Genomic DNA, 22839 nt, shown 5'->3' on the forward strand with positions numbered 1-22839 from the left:
TTTTTTACTCAATGCATATGTATGTATACAAGGTAGATATACCAAAATAACATTTTTTACAATGTTTGTCTGTTTGTTTGTTTGTTCCGGCGAATCTCTGGAATTTTTCGATTTTTACTGTAATAAGGAGTAACTTAGCCTACAATAATATTATTTTTGTTATATTCAAACGCGTAGAAGATCTCGGGCACAGCTAGTACTAAATAATATCGCGCGCCACAAACAGGCTACAAACGTTATAATGTAATATCATAAGTATGGAGAAAAAAGAAAAACGATACAAATAAAACAACTTATTGAATATCCTTTATAATTTATTTTCGAAACAAAATGAGCATATAAAGAACTCGATGATCGATCGAATATCAATAGGCTTAAAAAACATAACTCGGATTTCCCAGAATTACTTGGAATTGATATATTAGTTCAATTAATTGACATTAAAATAAATACATAGAGAACTCAATATACAGGGTTATTGGTAATTCGACGTACATCCACTAGGAGGTGAAAGGGGTGATTATTTGCTATAATTTTAACCCCTATATGCATAATCCAAAAGTGAACCATTTTTGAGTTATCACGTTTTTTAGGTTTTTTCAAAATTTGACAAAAATGCAATGTCAAAAATCTTACTTACTCACTTAACTTACTTAATACAAGTTTAAAATAAAATTTAAATACACAAACAGTTCAATTCTAAGTTATAAGTAAGACATTTTGTAATATAGTCTAATTAAAGTTTTAATAAGCGAGTCTTCTCTAAAAAACTATAACTCTACAACAGAGCACAGTACACACAGCATGTTGTACAGTGCATCATGCAGGATTCCATCCTTATAATTATCCTCACGAAGAGATCCTTTTTTTATTTAGAACATTTATTTCACAATTATTGCAAATAGTCACCCCTATCACCTCCTAGCGGATGTACGTCGAATTACTAATAACCCTGTATCATCACCCCAACACATAGATCACACTGATTCCAGTAGGTATTTTGTTTCAATGATTTTCAATAACAAGGTTAAAAATATTTTTTATATAATATACTTTTTTATTTAATTTATAAGGATAATTATTCTGTACAATTTTTTTTCTAGTCAATGCAAAAAAGTTGGGTATTAGTTATTTACTGATTTTTGTACGACATACCTTAATTTAACTATAATCCAATTCACTATCATCACCATTGAAATTGGTGTCGTAATATATTTTAATTATTCCATACATCTCCAATGTGCCACAAATCCTGGAAATAAAGATAGTATGTCCCTTATAGTTAGGCTGGTTCACGCACAATTCAAACCTAATGGCTACCAAGATTAACGCAAAGCCCTACAGCTGGTGTATTTTATTTAATGAGTCAGTTTATCTTTGAGCGTTGAAGAATCAAACAACAAAATGAAGTGCAAAGTAATGGATTAACAATGAATGATTAGGAAGCAAGCACACCAAGACTTGGTCCAAGCTCAAACAGATCGCCTGTCAGCCCGTCCGGCAACTCAGCCCGTATTCCGCAATAAAGAGCTCACTAGCAATGCCCCGTTATTTACTGCCTCATAATTCCTCTGTCACGCTCATTTACTGAGCTCTCGTAATGCTTTGAGCTATGTTGCCGATTGTTAAACTATTTGTGGAAGTTGTTCTTTATTTAAAAGATAGTATATTTTTCTTTATTTATTTTCTTTGCGCCCGTTAAATGAGTATTATAGTATTGGAATTCCATTCCACCATGATAAAAAGAATGAGCTTTAATTTTATATAGGTTTAGGGTATGTGCCTAAATTTATAAAATAATATAGCAGGATTCCCTTTTCTTCTTTGACAAAGCCCTTGAATGATTATTAAAAAACTAGTTATCATCTTCATAGAACGACGAATGTTTTCAGAATCCAGTGACAGTTAATCGATGTTTTTTACTCCACAATGATATTGAACCAATATTGATAGTTAAATTGGAACTTTAGAAACCAAACATGAGCCAATTTATCAATTAACAATTTATTATTTTTTTTATTTATTCTTGTGCAAAAATAACACAAGAACTTAAACACAAATCTTTGGCATAGTGCCAAAACAGTTAAGAAATGACAATGCAAGTTTTAATCAAATACTTATATTGTATCTTCACACTTGTTTTCCATGTTTATCTTTCCTATATTTAATTCATTTTACTATCAAATTTTAGGACTATTGATTCTTAAACTAATGAAAACTTGCATAGGTAATATATTTTCATGGTGCTCTACGACGAAGATTTCTTCATAGAAGCTGGACTTACACAGGGCAGTTGACAAATACTGGCTAATAAAATCAGTGTGCAAATCAAAATACACTTTATTCCAGTAGGCTTTTTCAAGCACTTTTGAACAACTAAATTAAGTGGAGTTACCACCGGTTCGGAATGCAGATACTACTTAAAAACACAAATATTATATCATGTAATGTTAGTTAAATAAATTGCATATGTATTTAATATACATCCCATATGAAAATAGGTAATATAAAAATAAAATCTAATGAGATAACATATCTGTAAGTTATGAAAACTTACAGATAGGTTATCATGTAAGTACGAGTGAGGTGGTAACGCGAACGCTCATTCGTAGTGGCTGCAGAGTAAGTCTCGTCCGCGCGTACACAAAATTAAGAAAAATAAAGATGAAAATATTTGTATTTTTTTCGGTGTCCGTGATCGGATGATGAATGAGACCCATACGTCGCTGGTCCTTTGTTTATTGAGAATTCGAGGCGTTGATTGGATTCTGTTTTGACAGTCTTGATTAATGGCTGTTCGATTTCTGGACACAAAATCAGAGAAGAGCCGTATGCGAAATTAATGACAAACAAATTTAATTACAAAATTTATGCGCAAAATTGGAATATTGGATTGATATGTCAATTTTTTTAGTGTTGTGCCGTTTCAATTTGTCATTAGCCTAACATTATTACTTTACTAAACTCGGTAACTAATATAATTTTCAACTGGTGAATTACTGGTCTGATGATTCTAGTAGCTAATTCATCATACTGCAATTACAATCCTGACATACCTAAATCATTCGTAACTGAAAAGTTTTCAAAATGTATCAGAAATTAAGACAGAAGTTGGTTACATTTTGTGGTGAAACAAAAAAAAGTTGATTATTTTTTTCTCGAAATTAATAAATAAAAAATTGTTGGAAAAAGTAAATTTTGTAAAGATATTGACCATAGCATAAATGTTAAATCGTATATACTATAACACAGTTCATATATTCCAGACACAGCCCCGGAACTGCACTACACGTTTATCGAGCAGGCCTTGCACCCGGGGCCGGCTCTTGCACTCCACTGCTCCGCTTCAGGATCACCACCGCCCCGCTTCACTTGGCTGCTTGACATGCAAGTGGTCGAGGAGCATAATACACCACAAAGGTTGGGCTTTTCGAAATTATTATTTACACTACTTTTACAAAATAATATCCAAATAAGAGAATCTCATATCCAAAATTATCAGCAACACTTTAACCTTAGTCGTATACTGTGGGTTCGAAGCTAGGGAAAAAGCACTGGATTTGTAATAAATTCTTCTCGCTGTTGAAGGAAAATATCGGGAGAAACCTTCATGTAAAAGTAATTAATAAAGTAACAGCCTGTAAATTTCCCACTGCTGGGATAGGGCCTCTTTTCCCATTAAGGAGAGGATGTGGAACATATTCCACCACGCTGTTCCACTGCGGGTTGATGGAATACACATGTGGCAGAATTTCAATAAAATTAGACACATGCAGGTTTCCTCACGATGTTTTCCTTCACCGCCGAGTTATGATGCACGCATTCTAACCATGGGCTCTCGGCTCTTACCTTCTTGTATCGATTGTAAATCATGTCACATGGACTTAGTTTACCTATATTCTTCTCTTCAGAAAAAAGATGCTTTATGCAGCAATTTAACATCAACATGTTGTTAATTTAATTGTTTTATTTAACTTATTATCATTTGTGAGCTGAGACGGCCCAGTGGTTAGAAAACGTACATCTTAACCGATGATTTCGGGTTCAAGCCCAGGCAAGCACCACTATATATGTATATGTATGTGCTTAATTTGTGTTTACAATTCATCTCGTGCTCGGCGGTGAAGGAAAACATCGTGAGGAAATCTTCATGTGTCTAATTTCATTGAAATTCTGACACACGTGCATTCCACTAACCTGCATTGGAACAGCGTGGTGGAACATGTTCCAAACCCTCTCCTTAATGGGAGAGGAGGTCTTAGCCCAGCAGTGGGAAAGTTGTTAGACTTACTATTACTTTACTACAAAGTGACTAAAGTAATACAAAATCAGGTACTATATATTTTAAATTATGTTGGTTGCTCGAATGCGATATTTAACATTTATGTACATTCGTTTATCGTTAAAACAGAAGCATCTCACAGTTCATGAGTCCCAATGGCGATGTCGTGAGCTATCTCAATATAACATCTGTTCGACCTGAAGACGGCGGCCGCTACACTTGTCGCGCTCACAATACAAGGGGCGCTGTGGAGCACTCGACGAGACTTAATGTTTACGGTAAATAATATCAAAAATTAAATCATAAAAAATTTTTGCTTTTAGTTTTATAAATAATAACATTTTTGTCATTCTTAGTATTAAAATCAATGCTTATGTTGGCGTTATCGTTAGTTATGTTATCAATGGGATTTTTAAATATTTCATTTTTGATAATCATTTATATAACATCTATGTTTGACTATATACATTTTGAGCCAATTATTCAAATCAGCAGTTTCTTCGCTGGTTCTGTGTAGAACTGCTAAAATATACTTTGCAATTTTATTGAATAAATAAATTTGATTATTGATTAATTCACTGAAACATATAAATTTAAGACGCGTTACGTTTAGTGTTAATGAATCAAGCTATTCTGATCATAAAATATAGTTTTTTAAGTTTTCTTAGATAAAAGTAATAAATTTGAAAAATCAACACTCAGATTAAACATAAAAAAAAATCTTACTTATGCTTTCAATGCGGAAAGGACTTTTTTATGAGCTTCAATTTAACTTTTAACTTTTGAATATTATTTGAAGTAACTAGTTATTTTTTTTTTTATTTATCTACGTCAAGCTCATTGAGCTATATCTTCAACAGGACCACCGTCAATCAGGAACATCGGACCAGTACGCGTGGTAGCCGGTGTGAATACAACAATCTTCTGCCCTTACTCCGGATTTCCAATCAGGTTGATGGAGGTGCATTTGTTTAGTAAGACTATAAGTTTCGTTTTTGTTTATTTCGGTAGTGTAACAGATTTATCATTATCATCAGAATTTTTCGTCTTTTATTTACCACTTATAATATAGAGCATGTCATTTTTTTAATAAATTGTGTTTCAGAAAGTTTCTAAAGATCTGATGATTGTAATGTATTTCATAGTGATATAAGGTGGCAGCGAGGAGGATTAGATGTTGGATCAACTGGCAGAGCACTGTCAGGGAGTGGGGGAGAACTTCTCCTTTGGCCTGCGGAGCCCGCGGACGCTGGAGTATATTCTTGTAGGGTCACCGCACCATCTGGACAATATGCCCAAAAAGATGTGCAAATCTTCGTCAGAAGTGAGTATTGTGTACCTTATTTATAATGATCGTGTATGATTCCATTTTCAAAAATGATTTTATTTTTCAGATCCACCTAAAATAGCTGGGTTTTCATTTCCTGCGGATTTAGTAGAAGGAAGCTCCATTCAAGTTTTGTGTGGTATAACGTCTGGAGACAAGCCTGTTTACTTTTCCTGGTTAAAAGACGGCCTACATATTCCGACAAATTTGCAGGTTAGTTCCAGTTCACTCATCAAGATTTTGTTTAAAAAAATCTATCCACCTCTTTATTCTAGGTATTAAAGTACAAATTGTACATTTCCAGGTGCAGGAGAAATCCTTGGATGAATTTAGCTTTCTGATTTTCTCGCACGTGACGTCGAAACACAGTGGAGAGTACACGTGTGTCGCGAGCAACACTGCGGCTGAGGTCAATCACACAGCACGACTGGCTGTCAAGGGTACAACCACAACAAATTCTATATTAATATTATAAATGTGAAAGTAACTCTGTTTGTCTGTCTGTCTGTTGCTCTTTCCCGACCAAACGCTGAACCGAATTTGATGAAATTTGATATGAAGCAAACTTAAACTCCAAGAAAGGTCATAGGCTAAAAACATCGTGCCTTAATATTATATAAAGCATAATCGTTTGTAGTAATCCTGATCTATTAAACAGGCTACATGAGCTATAGCACAACGTAAATGAATTTCTTATCATATTCCACTTTGTCAATGCTTGCATTTGTGTTTATTGTGTGAAATTAAAAAAAATATAATAATAAAACAATTACTTCCATCTTGCAGTTGCTCCGTCGTGGGTGTTTGAGCCACAAGATGTTTCAGTACTTCTCGGGACACAAATACTTACACATTGCTCTACGAAGGGATATCCAGAACCAAGAATTACTTGGTTAAAAGCACAAGGTGTGTATTTAAGAATTGTTTTATTTTCCCATTGCCGTTATATTGGAAACATCCTATAATATATAAGTGTGTGTGTGTATGTGTGTGTGTGTGTGTGTGTGTGTGTAGTTAATATTAATATTGGAGTAAGTGACTAACGCTTGTTTCACTACGTATACTACCTTTTGAGTAAATAATACCGAACTCAAGCAAAAAATAAATTCTCAATCGATAACATAATAAACAATTGTTGGAAACAGTGTTCAAGTACAAATACATAAAGCGTTGTTTAATAGCAGATAGCATAAAAATTAGAATTTAATAAGATATTAATATACAAAAAATACTACGACATATTGCTATCTCCCTAGTTGAGAAGTGTAGAGTTTAGTCATTTATATTATTTTCCAGGTCCAAATTCAGGCGATTTTCGTCCCCTAACTCGTATAGAGCTACCGTTATCAGTTCTAAGCAATGGCTCCCTGAGCGCGGCGGCGGCGGTGCACGCGCACGAAGGCCGGTACATGTGCCGCTCTGACAACAACGTCGGCAGAGGACTCTCGAAAATTATCACTATTTCCGTTAATGGTATGTCTTTATAAATTATTAATATAGAATACTGTCAATTCATTTTTTTTAGGACATCACCACATTACTCTGTTCCCAGTGTAAGCTCAAGCACTTGTGATATGGAATGACGGTACCACAAATCCTAGACTCAAGGCAACATAAAAAACTAATGAACATTTTCTACATCGATGAACCCATGAAATACAGTAATAACTGACACTGATTAATTTTCACAAAATCATCACTATTATAATAATAAGACGATTCAGCAACGGTTTTTACGAATTTCGAATATTTAATTGAAACAAGTTCAAATTAATTTTAAGGACTTATTTTGTAATTCAGCTCATAGTCGGTAATAAGGAAAAATACCGTGAAAAAGCCTACATGCTTTGGACTAGATTACGTGTATTCACCAACACTCACTATAATCCTCATCAGCCTTTTGCTGTCCACTGTTGAACGTAGGTCCCCCGGTTTCTCGGTCCTCTGCCTCCCATATCCAGCCTCCAGTAGTGATCCTGCGAATGTCGTCGAACCAGCGGGTCGGAGCCACTATAAATTCGGTGGCATATATTCCAAACCTCCTTGATAGAAGATGGTGTCTTAGATTACATTACTTAAAAAAACAACTAAAGTATTTATTAACGTTTTCAGAGCCCGCTCACTTTGAGTTCTCATCGCGAAACATGTCCGTACGTCGCACCTCAAGTGCGTCGCTGTCGTGCGCGGCGCGCGGCGACCCGCCCATACAACTACACTGGACGCACAACATGCAACGGCTAGATCTTTCCACATACAGGTAACTAAAGATATTAAATAATAAATAAATAAATAAATAATAAATATGAGACAACATCACATACATTACTCTGATCCCAATGTAAGTAGCTAAAGCACTTGTGTTATGGAAAATCAGAAGTAACGACGGTACCACAAACACCCAGACCCAAGACAACATAGAAAACTAATGATAATCTACATTGACTCAGCCGGGAATCGAACCCGGGACGTCGGAGTGGTGTACCCATGAAAACCGGTGTCCACAACACTCGACCATGGAGGTCGTCAAATTATACCCACGAATATGAAAACACCCTTATCATTTCATAATTCACTGTAAATTATATATATGACTATAATATTTTTTTACAGAGTATCGGTATCAGAGAAAAGGTCAGAGAGCGGTGCGAGTTCTACACTTACAATTGCGCATGCGCAACGCCGCGATTCCGGCGTGTATCGTTGTCGTGCTGAGAACGCGTTTGGTCGTGATGAGCTGCTTATTTATTTAGCTGTGCAAGGTAATAAGAAAAAAGACATCCAAATATTTCTAAAATATCATTCATATTACTCACTTTACAAATGTAAACACGAACTTATCGTAATATATCGTTATAAGCTACTTCAATTATACACTTTTTTTCTTGATTTTATGATGATGTAATTGGATAACACGTTAATGTTTACCAAGGATTGCAAGTTAATATATAACAAACGACCAATATTTACACCACACCTCGTTCTCAGCGATGAAGGAAAATAATGTAACTATTGTTTGATTGAGAATGCTTGAATAGCAAATTAATTTTTATCAGTCATCACACATGAGTTGTGTAGTTTGATCTAATCAGATTCTAAACTCTTTTTATCAAAAGCCTACAATTGCACAACAGTGTGACATTTATGGAATATCATTGAATAATTAATGATATATTCATGGCAAATGCAGAGTTCCCTGAGGCGCCTCGAGGTCTGATCGTAGTCCGTCGTGAGGGAAGAGCAGCTCGCCTCGCGTGGAGACGCGGGTACGACGGCAACGCGCGCCTACGAGCCTACCGCCTACAGTACCGCGTGGTGGGCGACGCGAGGCGAGCTGCTGATTGGACGGACGCGCCCACCAGGGACCTCTCACCAGATCTACTCATACAAAGGTATATTTAAAAGTATTCTATATGGTAGCTTCACTTAATTGTAAAATGACGATTCAAAAGTGCTTATAAAAGCATACTTGAATAAAGTTTATTTTGATTTTGATTCAAATTATCCTTTTCCCATACTGTCTCTTTATTGACTGATATTATTAGACATGCATTTAAATTGTAACTTTCAATATAAAGTACCTTTTAAATTTGTAAGGTTTTAGAATCTGGAATTTAGAGTCTATGAAACTTGTGAACGCGTGTATCTTAACCGATGATTGCGGGTTTAAGCCTAGTCAAGCACCACTGATTATTCATGAGCTTAGTTTGTGTTTATAAATTCATCTCGTCCGAGTCGATGAAGGAAAACGTCGTAAGGAAACCTACTTTATTATTTATTTATTTATTACCAACCCGCATTGGAACAGCGTGGTGGAGTACCTTCCAAACCTTTTCATTAAAGGGAGAGGAGGCCTTAACCCAGCAGTGGAAAATTTACAAACTCTTGTTGTTTTTTAATGAAACATGTTAAGTTGAAATTGTTAAAGTAGTATAATTTGTTTTTATGTTGTAGGCAAGAATCCGTGGAACCAGAGTCGGAAGTGATCTTAGAATACCGAGTGGATGGGCTTAGACCAGCAACCGCCTACGCGCTACGGCTCGCCGCTGTTAACGATATCGGAGACAGTGAATATTCTGAATCCGTCATCGTGCAGACTTTGGAAGAAGGTAGATTAATAGAGAAAAACATTAAACAGCAATGGACAAAATAAATATATAGCTTTCAGTGCCTGTTTACAAACAATACACAGATGTGTATACTCATTGTATTATAGTATTACAGAATACTGTGTCTTTCAATTAGATTGCTGATGTGAAAATAATATAGCAATTCAGCAACCATACAATGTTTATTGATAAACCATAAGGTTTAAAAATAAAGTATATATAAACTAAATAAACCTATCTAAAATATTACTTACAGCACCTTCGGAGCCTCCTCGAAACGTTGAAATTCAAGCCGATGCACCAGGGGAACTACTAGTCAAGTGGCAGGTGGTAACAGTTCTTAACAGCAATTACAATTTAACTTGAAATATCCGCTTATAATAAACATAACAATAAATATTTTAGCCTCCCTCTCAAGAATCCTGGAACGGTGAACTGCTCGGGTACGCGATATGGTGGCGCGGAGACAACGCGTCGCTGGCGCTGACGGTGCCCGGCTGGGCCGCCACGCACGCGCGCCTCGCGGCGCTGCGCGCGCACGCGCGGTACGAGGTGCGCGTGCGCGCGTTTAACGCAGTGGGCGCTGGACCATCCTGCGCGCCACTCGCAGCTACTACACTCGAAGACGGTATGATTATTTTTATTGCTTTTCTTGAGCTTCTTATTGCGAAACAAGTCTTTTATTTCTCTACGTTTGAAGGTACCAAGAGACCCATATTTTTATTACCACATAACAATAACCCAATTGTGGTGCATTTACTGTGTTATTGTGCTTTATATTTTTTACATTACAAGAATCTATTTGGAAAGATAATCCTCGCCTCGATACGATGGCATCACGTTTGATTTTATTAATAGTTTTTGCATAGCAAATAATATACAATATATGTTATTAATTATATATGACATCATGCAGTTCCCGATGCTCCTCCGCAACATATCCGCTGTGAGCCGCTGTCCGCACAGTCATTTCGCGTCTGGTGGGAGCCGCCACCAGCTGCTTCACGAGGTGGCCTCCTTTTGGGATATGAGATTATGTATCAGGTAATAAATAATAACATGCGTATCACTAAAAATCAATAAAAGTATAGAAATTCGTAGAACAAGTTTGATGTTTGAAAGTTATTAGTGTTGCTCTTCGTAGTGTCGAAATAGCTTTAATAATATATAGGAGAAGGTTTGGAACATATTCCACCACGCTGTTCCAATGCGGGTTGGTGGAATACACATGTGGCAGAATTTCTATGAAATTTGTCACATGCAGGTTTCCTCACGATGTTTTCCTTCACCGCTGAGCACGAGATTAATTATAAAGACAAATTAAGCACATGAATCAGTGGTACTTGCCTGGGTTTGAACCCGCAATCATCGGTTAAGATGCACGCGTTCTAACCACTGAGCCGTCTCGATGCCGAATATATATTACGCTTGTGATTAACACACTTAGACTTACTTTGGTTTTGTGTAATGTGCTATTCGGTTTGAACAGGAAGTGGGATTAATTGATGCAATATGGGAAAGACGTCGCGCTGGCGGTGGAGAAGCGCAGGTGGGGGGGCTGCGGGCGGGGAACTACTCGCTACAGGTGGCCGCGCGCACGGCCGCCGGCCTCGGCCCGCCCGCCGCCACGCACTGCGCCACGCTAGACGACGGTCAGTTGTTGGTATTAATCAGACACTGCCATTGGTCCTACGCCTGAGCTCTATGCGCTCATCTGATTATAGGAGTTAGATAATATTTTTTACAAGCACTTTTTAATCACTTTTAACAATTAAGTGAAGCTACCACCGGTCCGGAAAGTAGATTCTAACGAGAAGAACCGGCAAGAAAGTCAGTAGTTACTCTTTTTCAACATTTAAAAAAATACAGTCATGTTAGTTAATACAATTATTTAAATTAATATATCCTGTCTGGAAGTCAACAGGTATTAATTCCACGCCTTTTTATCATCTACAAAATCTTGTATTGAATAATATTATTATATTATAATATAATAATAATATAATATAATATAATAATAAATAATGTATGTATATTATTTATGTACCAATGTATATTATTTATAGAGAGTGCGTCTGCAGTTTGGGCATATACTTGTGCACCTTGATATATTTAGTTATCTGGTCTCTTTTGAAATTAGCCGCCATAAACAAAATCAGTCAAGACGTCATCATCATATACAATTATAACAGAAATTAATAAGTGTACTAATTGCTGCAAACAATAGACTCATGTCGAATGTTAGTACTTCCAATTTTCTATAAATATAATTTTAAATTTCAGTCCCTGGGCCACCAGCTGACATAAAAGCAGTACCTAATTCTGAAGAATCTGTGATAGTAAGCTGGCTCGCACCTGCACAGAAGAATGGGAAGATTAGACACTACACGGTGTATAATAGGCCCCAAAGGTTTGTAAGAATAGTATAGTCATTAATTTATGACTTTACTATTTTTATTATTTAAAGCTTACAGTCCACCATAAATGTTGGTACTTTAAATTAATCTGACTTCTTTCTCTTTTCAATCCAAAATCTATGATTTAAATTAAAAACCATTCAACTGAAACTTTTGGACAGGACAGGCCAGCACTCCCACGTGATGGTACCGCATACCGATGAAGAGCAAATGCTGGAAGTACGTGGACTGCAGGAACACCAGCTCTACGAATTTTGGGTGACCGCCGCCACAACTGCCGGTGAAGGGGAGATGAGTGCTATCGTCGCTAAGAAACCAAGCTCAAGAGGTGATATATCATAATGATGTACTAGTATTAATTAAGATCATTACGATTACTTTTTATATTTTTAATAGAAATATTATAAGATAATACATTTATAGACATAGAAAATAACATTCTAAAACACACGACTACTTCTTTCAGCTGGAGGAAAAATTTGGTCATTCCCGCGTAGAATAACTGTAGCGGAAGGTAACCGCGTTGTCTTAACGTGCGGAGGTGCAGGAACTCCTACCCCACTGCGTGTGTGGAGTCGCCGCAGACCGCCGTCACCAGCTACTGACCCGAGAATTCGAATAGAAGGACATCGACTTGTTATCCCAAGTAAGTTACATTTTAAAAAGGTAATATACAACTGCTGGCGTAAGGTCATCCAATACATACCCAAATCTTCGCAATGTTTCCCTTTATAGTAAAGTAAAGTAAAGTAACAGCCTGTAAATTCCCACTGCTGGGCTAAAGGCCTCCTCTCCCTTTAAGGAGAAGGTTTGGAACATATTCCACCACGCTGTTCCAATGCGGGTTGGTGGAATACACATGTGGCAGAATTTGTATGAAATTTGTCACATGCAGGTTTCCTCACGATGTTTTCCTTCACCGCTGAGCACGAGATGAATTATAAAGACAAATTAAGCACATGAATCAGCGGTGCTTGCCTGGGTTTGAACCCGCAATCATCGGTTAAGATGCACGCGTTCTAACCACTGGGCCATCTCTGCTCTTTATAGTGGAACATTTTAATTATACCAACAAATTAAGTACCTGAGCATAATCTAACTTTCTGTGCGTCGCCAAATTTGAAGCCCCAAACTTTACTAATCCCCTAAGCCCATTTTGCTGGAAGAGGTCAATTGCAATGAATAATTCGATTCGGACACAATTTGTTTATTATATTTATTGTTTGCTCGATCACAGAACTGGAGGCAGTGATGTCGGACAACTACACGTGCGTGGTGCGCAACCCGTGGGGCGAGGAGCGCGGCGTGTGGGAGCTGCGCGCGTCGTCGCCGCCCGCGCGCCCGCGCCTGCGCCTCAGCGCCGCCGCGCCCGCCGCGCTGCTGCTCGCCTGGGACGCCGCCGACTCGCACAGTAAGTGCTCCCATCACATCTAACGTAGTATCTACTTGTAAATTAGTGCTTGTTAATTTTTATTACTTTTTCACAATAATTTGGCAGATAACTCTTGTTATACAACATCAGCCCATCAAAATCTCCCTTTTAGGGAGGTTTTTTTTTATTTTTATTTAATTTACTACATCCAGGATCGCCGATGCCCGTGCCTTTTTTACATTTTATATTAAACAATTTGCCGTTTTATATTTCATGATCCTTCTCCTTTTCCATACCCCTGGTCCATCAGGAGTTTCTTTTCCTCCTACGTATGGACCAGATATAGGGTTTCGGTTTGGTCGGATGGTATGTTGGCGTCAGTGAATCTCTTCATTTTGACCTCACTAATGGCGTATGCGACGTCCAGGGGGTTTCGGTGCGTACAGGATAACTCAGGGGTGATGTTTGTTGTCAGGCTTGGCCGGAAGTACCGCATTTCGAACAGATTTTCTCTGTCGATATAAGGCAACTGGAAGAGAACTTTAGGGAGGTTTGAAACATATTCTACCAAGCTGTTCCAATGCGGGTTGGTGAAATACAAATATGGCAGAATTTGTTTTGAAATTAGACATATGCAGGTTTCATCACGTTGTTTTCCTTCACCGCCGAGCACGAGATGAATTATTAACACAAATTAAACACATGAATATTCAGTGGTACCTGCCTGGGTTTGAACCCGCGATCATCGATTAAGACGCAAAAATTCTAACCTCCGGTCCATCGCGGCTCAACTTATTATAGGTATTTATTTAATTAATAAAACATTTGCAGGCTTCACTCTTGAATATGCACGTGGTGATGGAGCATGGCAATCAATTTGGATGGTGGGGACGGCTCGCACTTACGCGCTGAGGCAGCTGGCCTGCGGGGCGACCTATCGACTGCGACTCACCGCTCATAATGCCGCAGGGCCGTCCGCAACGAGCGAAATCCTATCAGCTTCTACGAGCGGTGGTGGTATGTATAAAATCAGTATAATTTATAGTTTTTTGTTAATAATATAAATTAAGTAGATATGACATTAACTTCAATAGCGCCATTTTGGCTAAAAATAATATCCAAAGTTGAAACCGCGGCTTTACCTACAGGAAAATTAAATATAGAGTTTAATATTTCTTACTTAAAAAGTGATTGATTCCTCATGCAACTGCCACCTTTTCTTACAGCCTTAAGAAATGTTTTCTGCAATAAATAAGTGACCTTATGCCCTTCCCTGGGAAAACTATTTCCATACGAAATTGCATCTAGTGGAATAAGCGTACAGAGATAACACTCAGAGTTACTCTCGTATTCATAATATTAAAATATTTAATAATATATGTAATTTTTTTTTTGTATAATCTGACAAACCTATTTAATAATTCGCCATAAGCGATGTTTTTGTATTTCTTTGTCAATTTTAAAATATATTGTTACAGCTTCCAAGCCAGCAAATGAAAAACATATGATCACGAGTAACAGCAGCTGTGTTCGACTTAACTTTCTGACGTGGGACAGCAATAGCTGCCCCTTGATACATTTCGTCGTCTCCATCCGAGGCTTCGAGGAAACGGTTTGGAGATCAGAAACTGTTGGCTTGGATATTCTACCAACTGCGCTGTGCGGTCTACATTCAGCTACTTGGTATCATCTGAAAGTGGTCGCCCTTAGTACAGCAGGCTCGACCACTGCTACTTATTACTTCTCTACGTTAACTGAAGATGGCGGTGAGAGCATTGAGATTATTTAAATTGCTCAATACTATGATCTGATAAAACTGAATGGTTAAACTACTTTTGGTAAATTTGTCGAATCACGGCATACACACACACACACACACACACAGGTACCCGCTTGTGTTTGTTTGTTTCGATTTGTGCGTGAGTGTCGTTACAGTTGGGTACAAGGAGAATATGATTCACATAATGCAACGAATATTATCACTTTTTAATTTTTGAAGGGGTCCAAAGTCATGCGCTTTTTTAATATTACTTAGTACGCTACATAGGTAAAGACTGGTAAAGACTAGACCTGCCTACTGGTAAAGAATGATTCGACATATTTAACCTACATTAGATATTCAGGGTTATATCAGGGGTATTCGGGATATATCTTTCCTTATAATTAAGCAATTATAAGGAAGGAGATATAGTGAAGACGTTTCATGAGTGAGAATAAATACCGACCAATGTGCTTTTTTTTTCACGAATCTGTAATAAGTGTTAGGACTTTACTGCGTGTATATGACGTAGTGGACGTAATAAATAATCTCTCGTCGTTTAAATTTAGAGTCGAGATGGCCCAGTGGTTAGAACGCGTGCATCTTAACCGGTGATTGCGGGTTCAAACCCAGGCAAGCACCGATGATTCATGTGCTTAATTTGTCTTTATAATTCATCTCGTGCTCAGCGGTGAAGGAAAACATCGTGAGGAAACTTGCATGTGTCAAATTTCATAGAAATTCTGCCACATGTGTATTCCACCAACCCGCATTGGAACAGCGTGGTGGAATATGTTCCAAACCTTCTCCTCAAAGGGACAGGAGGCCTTTAGCCCAGCAGTGGGAATTTACAGGCTGTTGTTGTTTAAATTGACATATAGTACATAGACATATATCCTCTACAACAAGACTTATTACTTAATTGTGGTAAGTTACAGTTCAAAATTTAAGTTTTGTTTACAGAACGTATCGCGGCGCCCGCGCAGTTCCCGTCGGGCGGCGAGGAGGGCGCGGCGGCGGGCGGCGGCTTCACCCTGCTGGCGGCCGCGGCCGGCTTGCTCGTAGCGCTGCTGCTATTAGCTGTTCTAGCGTATAGGAGAAGGTTAGATATATTTGCAGCAGTGTATACTATTTCTATATTATCTTAATATGGGTCGCAATGCTAAATAGTTTATTTTTATTTTGAGTAGCGTATTCAACAAAAGCTGAATCATTAAAATCAGTTGGTATATGGTGAAGATATTAAGTATTCAGTTGTCGTTAGCGAATTATGTCGCATTTTGAGGGTTGGTTTTCAGATGCTTGGAATAAAAAAGTCCGCAATATTATGTACATATGTATGTTCTTCTTTGAAGTTAAAATGCTTGATATATACTGAATTATAACAAATTCGGTTCAGTGTTTTGATCATAAAATGTAAAATAAAGACAAACATATTTATAATATTCATATAGATATACATAAAAAATGAATTTTATGCTGACGTATAAAACTTTAATATAAGATTTATTTATATATTCAAATATGTGTAGTCATGATGGATTCAGAACTAGCTAAGATATTGAATAATAAGAGATAATGCCATTAAAATGATGAATTACTTTATTTTTAAGAGGCCTGATAAGCTTAAAGATAGTTAATATCACATCGTATTTTTTTAAAAGTAGGGTCAAAATTCGCTCATGAATTTTTTTCTAAGATTTTTTTATCATATCAATTTAGTTCCCTTATTTTTTCTAAATATTGCGAAAAATCAAAATACATTAAAACGTTCAAATATCTTCGTCTATGGTTACCAAAATAATAAGCAATAAAATTAATTTTCATTAAAAGTATCTTATGTATCAACAGTGCAGCAGCCTCGTGCTTCAGGAAAGGCTACGAACAAAGTGGAGTTTCAGAAGAAGACAAGTCCATTGAAAAACGTGACAACAGAAGGAATTGTCAGCAAGTGTACACGTCGTCGCCTATCAAACATCCCAATAAGAAAGAACAGCAAGGTGAAGCACATTCTTGGGATATTCTGACCTCTCGCATTTGCAGAATTATAATGCTAATAAGTACTCAGTTTTAGAACTATGCAATATAATTCTTCATCAAGTTTGACTTTAGAACAAATACAATTTCTCAATTTCTGGGCCTATTTCCTGTAAGCCCAGAAATTTCTTATTACTATTGAAAATAATAAAATCGCTTTTGTAATTCAAACAACATTACGTCTTTGTTGCTGTATAGGTATTAATTGGTCATAATTATATTTTTAAATACTATATACATACATCAAAAGCTTCTTGGACGATTTCAAAGACCCCTTTTCAAGTTGAATTGATGTTTTAAAAGTGTTGTTTACATAGAACTTATAATTTGACCTCTATATGTTATCTGTCTAAGCAGAAATGTACGAGATCAGTCCATACGCGACGTTCAGCATGGCGGGCGGCGCCAGCGGCGTGAGCGGCGAGGCGGGCGGCGGCACGCTGCGCACGTTCGGGCGCGCCGAGCCCGCGCCGCTCGCCGCCGCGCCGCCGCGCGCGCACGCGCACCGCTCGCCCGCGCACACCGGTAAACACTTAAGCTCGCAAACCACTATTGTCTTGTTATGAGTATCATATTATTCATTCACGAAAATGCTCTCTCCATGACAAACGAAGGACGTAATAAAGGTTTCAATTTGGCTATAAATGGACATGAACTTCTCGGTATTAGAGGAAGAAACTATAAAAAGCTACAAGGACTTGCGATCCAGGTATAGGCTCCTTGTAATGCACATCAACGATCATCTTCAAAGCTGTTAGCTGTGTTCTTAATTGGACTAGGTCTTTTGGAAGGTTTTAGAGATATTTTACTTTTATACCTCACATATTTTGCTAAGGTCGTAATATATTTTATTATGTTGCTAAGGTCAATAAACTAAAATATTTAAACGTATTTGTAATAAGGCTGTTGGATTACTCAAACTCAAACTCAAATTCCTTTATTCAATATAGAAGCATAACACTTACTTATTGATTGTCAAATAAACACTACCACCGGTTCGGAAAAAGGAACACCCTGACCTGAGAAGAACCGGCGAAAGAAACTCAGCGGGTCTTTTTTTTTGTTATTTTTTTTTGTCAAATTAATAAGATACATAATAGTATATGATTAGAAATAGCCAGGAGGCGATCGTTTAATTCCCAAGGTGTGCTATCAAACATAAACTCGCTAATTGTATAGTAACCTTTTGCACACAAGCGGTCCTTAACAATTTTTTTAAATTTGGCAACAGAAGCATTTTGAACGCTTTCTGGGATCCTGTTGTAGAAGCGTATACATTGCCCCACAAAAGAGTTAATGACTCTATGCAGTAGAGTAACAGGAGTAACAAGATTGTGTTTGTTCCTTGTACCAATGTTATGAGAATCACATTTTCTCATAAAAACATTAATATTTTTCCGTACATACAAAACATTACAAAATATGTATTGAGAAGCAACAGTCAATATCTTAATTTCTTTAAATCTATACCTTAATGATTCCTTATACTACTACTATAATACAACATTTGCAGATGAGTACACCCTTTCGCGAGCGATGACTCTGATGGTGCGGCGAACTGAGTCAGACTCAGACTCCAGCGGGTCGCCGTGCGCGGAGTGTAACTCCAGCGTGTCGTACAGGATGCCGTTAGCTCCTGCGAAAGGTAAGGTTATGTTTAATTTCAGTTTAACCGTTGCAGAGATACTGATAACTACTATACTTTGGTCCCATTTTAATAAATGTCCCACTATATAGAAAAACAATTATAAATACTTTATTTATTATAAACTACCGATCCGCCCCGGCTTCGCACGTGTGCAATGCTGATACTAAATATTGTAGATAATGTCTAATCAGTGTTTCATTACTATATTGTCCTAGTATTGTATACAAATCCTTCCTCTCGAATCACTATCTATTAAACAAATCGAATCAAAATCCGTAATTTTAAAGATCTACGCATACATAGGGAGGGACACCGATACGCAACTTTTATTTGTATTATGTAATGATTTAGGGCTTGATAATCAATAATAAGTAGTACCTATACAATACACTTTCTTTTTATGTATAGAAACCATTACAGGTTCTCAAAAGTTAAGATAGATTTTGTATTTAAATTTGTACAATAAATAAGATCATGTGAGTATTTTCTCGTAATTATTATATAACTAGCTATACCTGCCCGCTTCGCTGGGCATTGGTCGCAGAAAAATAAATTTTTAATTTTTCATTTTGTAATTAATTACTGATCATCAACAATGTACAAATAATAAAGAAACATGCGAGATCTAATCAAATTCTTAAAAAAATATATATATTTTTAGGTCATCTATTTCATCTTATTCAATAATGTTCACGATAGGCTACAGATTGGTCATAACACTCATAAACTTATACGATGTTATATAGGTACGAAAATTTTTTTAATTAAATTTCTATAGTCTGTAAAAGTTTGCATCAAACCAACACGTCCTCTTTTATGATGAACTGGTTCTATCGAATATTGATGTTATTACATCTACAACCTTGTCAATACTTGCGTACGTACGTCAAAGCATCCTGAGCATTTTCGTGCATATGTCTTGGACTTCCACTGAACGAATTTCTTTGTCCAATATCGGCAGCTACTTTATCATTCGATGTTGTATCTGGTAAATAAACGTACTTTTTGGCTCAGAGTTTTGATTGGATGTATCGAATGTAGTTTAATCGTTCGTTCTCAACCAAAGCGTAAATGCCAACAATGAATTGTTAAAACAGTTGACGACACTTCAGAATATGGTTAGATTGATTATCTTTAATCATTATACGATACGCAAAAAAATCCATACAACTAACTCTTCGATGTCACAGAGCCTGTCGTGAGAATATTTTGATACAGTCCGAGATCATATCCATCTTCTGCTCGCATAAACATAATTGGATAATCGTAATAATTGTCATACGATTGATGTGTTTCAGCGACACCTTGATTGTTTTTGTGTCGCTTAATGGTAACAATATCTCGTTTTGTAATTTCTGTACCGACAACTACAGCTGTGACTTCAGGAGCTACGGCAGCATTAAAATGCCGTTCATTCTCTGCATTCAATGGCGTTCTATCTGCATTGATTGACTTTGAATAATTTGTTGTTTCACCTTCTAGAGCAGTTTTAAAATCTTTAACTAAACATTTATTTTCATAAAGCATAATCCTAAATTTAGCGATGTTTTCTCGATTCGTTGTAACGCTGAACATGCATCGAAGATTAATCCTTTTCTACGTTGTCCATGTCACATATGTTCAGAAATGGGGAATTTATTTAGATACTGGAAGAAGTGAACCAATTATATGATACAATTTAAACGTAGACGCGAAATTATTGTATTGTACAATATTTGTTGCTCCAAATGATGTCATTTAAAAGCAAGGATTGTAATTTATAATATGCTTAAGGAAATATTCAGACTCCTCAGTAGTTCCCGTAACGTAGATAAGAAGAGGTTCTGGCGGTTCATCCAGTTGTGGTAAATACATTTTGCCAGTGGAGTAGCACTATACCAGCAGTTTATTTTAAACATCATAGCATGACAATATGGGCATACTATATTCATTGAACCAATGATTACATCGGGATTTATTGAGATTGGTTCTAGTTCTTGACTTAGTCTATTTTAATCGTTGATCATCCAGTCGTTGGGCTCGCTCGTCAGGCTTTTCAGTATCTCTTGAGGAAGATGCTTGTTCGAAGGTCTGGAACTTGATCATTATGTTGACTAACTGTTTTAGCAACTCTCAAAGTAGAAATTCGGATTCTATTTGTTTCTAAACGTATTTCTTGTTGGTGTGTTATTTCCGTAGCTCTTTTGGATGATGCTGCGCATATATTGTTGATGTTCCTATCTTTTGTTTCTTCAATGGCATTTTCATTTTCATTTTTCATTTCATATTTTATACTTATCAGTTGATCGTCATAGAAATGCATCATGGTACTTGTAAGGGCCATCTGTTGGTTATTTTTAATGATACGGATAAAATAATCACTTTCTCTGTGAAAAAATAATTGTACGTACTCATTTTCATGACAATCGTTTGAACGGTGTAGATATATTTATATCACAGCGCTACCTGGTGGCGAGTTACATCAATGGGGATAGCATAATCTCTTTATTAATTTAATCTTAATGATCGATCAAATAGTTTCTGAATTTATCGATGACACACACACAAAGACATCCACTTTTGTATATAGATAGCCTATCATTTGCGCAAGCACGTGTTTTTCCTGTATACCAATTTTTATAAAGATCGGTGCATCTGTTCTCGAGTTATAGTAGAACATACAGACAGACAAAAATGTCAAAAATGGTAAAATTTATGTCAGTCAATCATACTTATGACGAATTACGACAGAAATAAATGTACAGACAGACTTTAGAGATTTATATAGTAGTATAGATTTAGTATTCACGTGCAATAGCTTTATTATTAGCGTATTTCATGTATAACTTTGGTGTTTCTATACCGATTTCTATGCTTCTTTTTTATGAAATAGTTAATACTGTTAACTTTTTAAATTTGGGATGATTGAGAGTGTTATAAACGCAGGAATAGACAAATATAATCAGAAAGCTTCGAACTACTAAGCTATTGGGAGTGACACGTGCTATTGTGAGTCAACCATAAAAGATAGACAAAGGCTGTCATGGGATATTTTTTACATAATTTTAAGGAGAACATTTCCGTAATACACAATTTCTATGTAGCTTTAACCATTAAGGTATTACACGCGACGGAAGCTTAAAATATGGAGTAACTTCTCCCGTTTTCTAACATTTCTCTTCACTGCTCTGTTCCTATTGACTGTAGCGTGATGAAAAGTATACTATAACCAGCTCAGGAGTATGAAAAATAATTGTACCAAGTTTCGTTAAAATCCGTCGAGTAGTTTTTGTTTCTATAGCGGTTATACGGACAGACAAACAGACAGACAAAAATTTTACTGATTGCATTTTTGCCATCAGTATCGACCCCTTTTCAACCTCTGATAGTTATTTTGGAAAAATATTTCATGTACAGAATTGACTGCCCTACAGATTTATTATAAGTATAGATTGTCTGTAATCAGCAGCGGAAGAGGTGTTCCGCGCGGTGACGGACTCGAGCGCGGAGTCGTGCGGCGGCTCGGGCCCGCGCGACAAGGCGCGCCGCCGCCCGCGCCGCCACCACGCGCCCACCACCACCAGGTAACGGTAACCGAGCCCACGTGACGTATAGTCTACGTACATGAGTATTATACTGGAACTATGTGACTTTGAATATATTAATTCATTTTCAGCGCGATACGTTTGCTTATTCGTAAATAATCATTTCAAATAATTTTAAAGAGTTAATCGAGTTTAGTTAAAGTTTGAAAATTAGAACGTAGGTAGGTAAATAGTCACTTTACTTAGAGTAGCCCATCTGGATAGGTACGACCCACTCGTAATAATATCTACCGCCTAAAACCAATACTTAATATTCTCGTTTCCGGGTTTGAAGGGTGAGTGATTCCAGGGACATACATCTTAATTC

At 36.9% G+C, this 22839-nt stretch overlaps 1 protein-coding gene across 1 annotated transcript in view; it reads left to right on the top strand.

Moving 5' to 3' along the window:
- LOC124538452 (Down syndrome cell adhesion molecule-like protein Dscam2) overlaps positions 1-22515 on the top strand; it is a 48874-nt gene extending 26359 nt beyond the window's left edge. Inside the window, exons 6-32 of the mRNA XM_047115561.1 lie at positions 3267-3420; positions 4412-4560; positions 5143-5233; positions 5428-5606; positions 5677-5822; positions 5914-6049; positions 6396-6515; positions 6906-7082; positions 7722-7866; positions 8220-8368; positions 8797-8998; positions 9561-9715; positions 9972-10042; positions 10121-10343; positions 10632-10759; positions 11205-11367; positions 11999-12125; positions 12294-12460; positions 12599-12778; positions 13370-13543; positions 14336-14521; positions 14983-15270; positions 16227-16365; positions 17115-17263; positions 17658-17825; positions 18814-18945; positions 22397-22515. Coding sequence (XP_046971517.1) covers positions 3267-3420; positions 4412-4560; positions 5143-5233; positions 5428-5606; positions 5677-5822; positions 5914-6049; positions 6396-6515; positions 6906-7082; positions 7722-7866; positions 8220-8368; positions 8797-8998; positions 9561-9715; positions 9972-10042; positions 10121-10343; positions 10632-10759; positions 11205-11367; positions 11999-12125; positions 12294-12460; positions 12599-12778; positions 13370-13543; positions 14336-14521; positions 14983-15270; positions 16227-16365; positions 17115-17263; positions 17658-17825; positions 18814-18945; positions 22397-22515 — 4217 coding nt within the window. The remainder of the gene's footprint in view (positions 1-3266; positions 3421-4411; positions 4561-5142; positions 5234-5427; positions 5607-5676; positions 5823-5913; positions 6050-6395; positions 6516-6905; positions 7083-7721; positions 7867-8219; positions 8369-8796; positions 8999-9560; positions 9716-9971; positions 10043-10120; positions 10344-10631; positions 10760-11204; positions 11368-11998; positions 12126-12293; positions 12461-12598; positions 12779-13369; positions 13544-14335; positions 14522-14982; positions 15271-16226; positions 16366-17114; positions 17264-17657; positions 17826-18813; positions 18946-22396) is intronic.
- Positions 22516-22839: the final 324 nt, after the last annotated feature.

Source organism: Vanessa cardui, chromosome 1, assembly GCF_905220365.1.
Source record: "Vanessa cardui chromosome 1, ilVanCard2.1, whole genome shotgun sequence".
Lineage (NCBI taxonomy): Eukaryota > Metazoa > Arthropoda > Insecta > Lepidoptera > Nymphalidae > Vanessa > Vanessa cardui.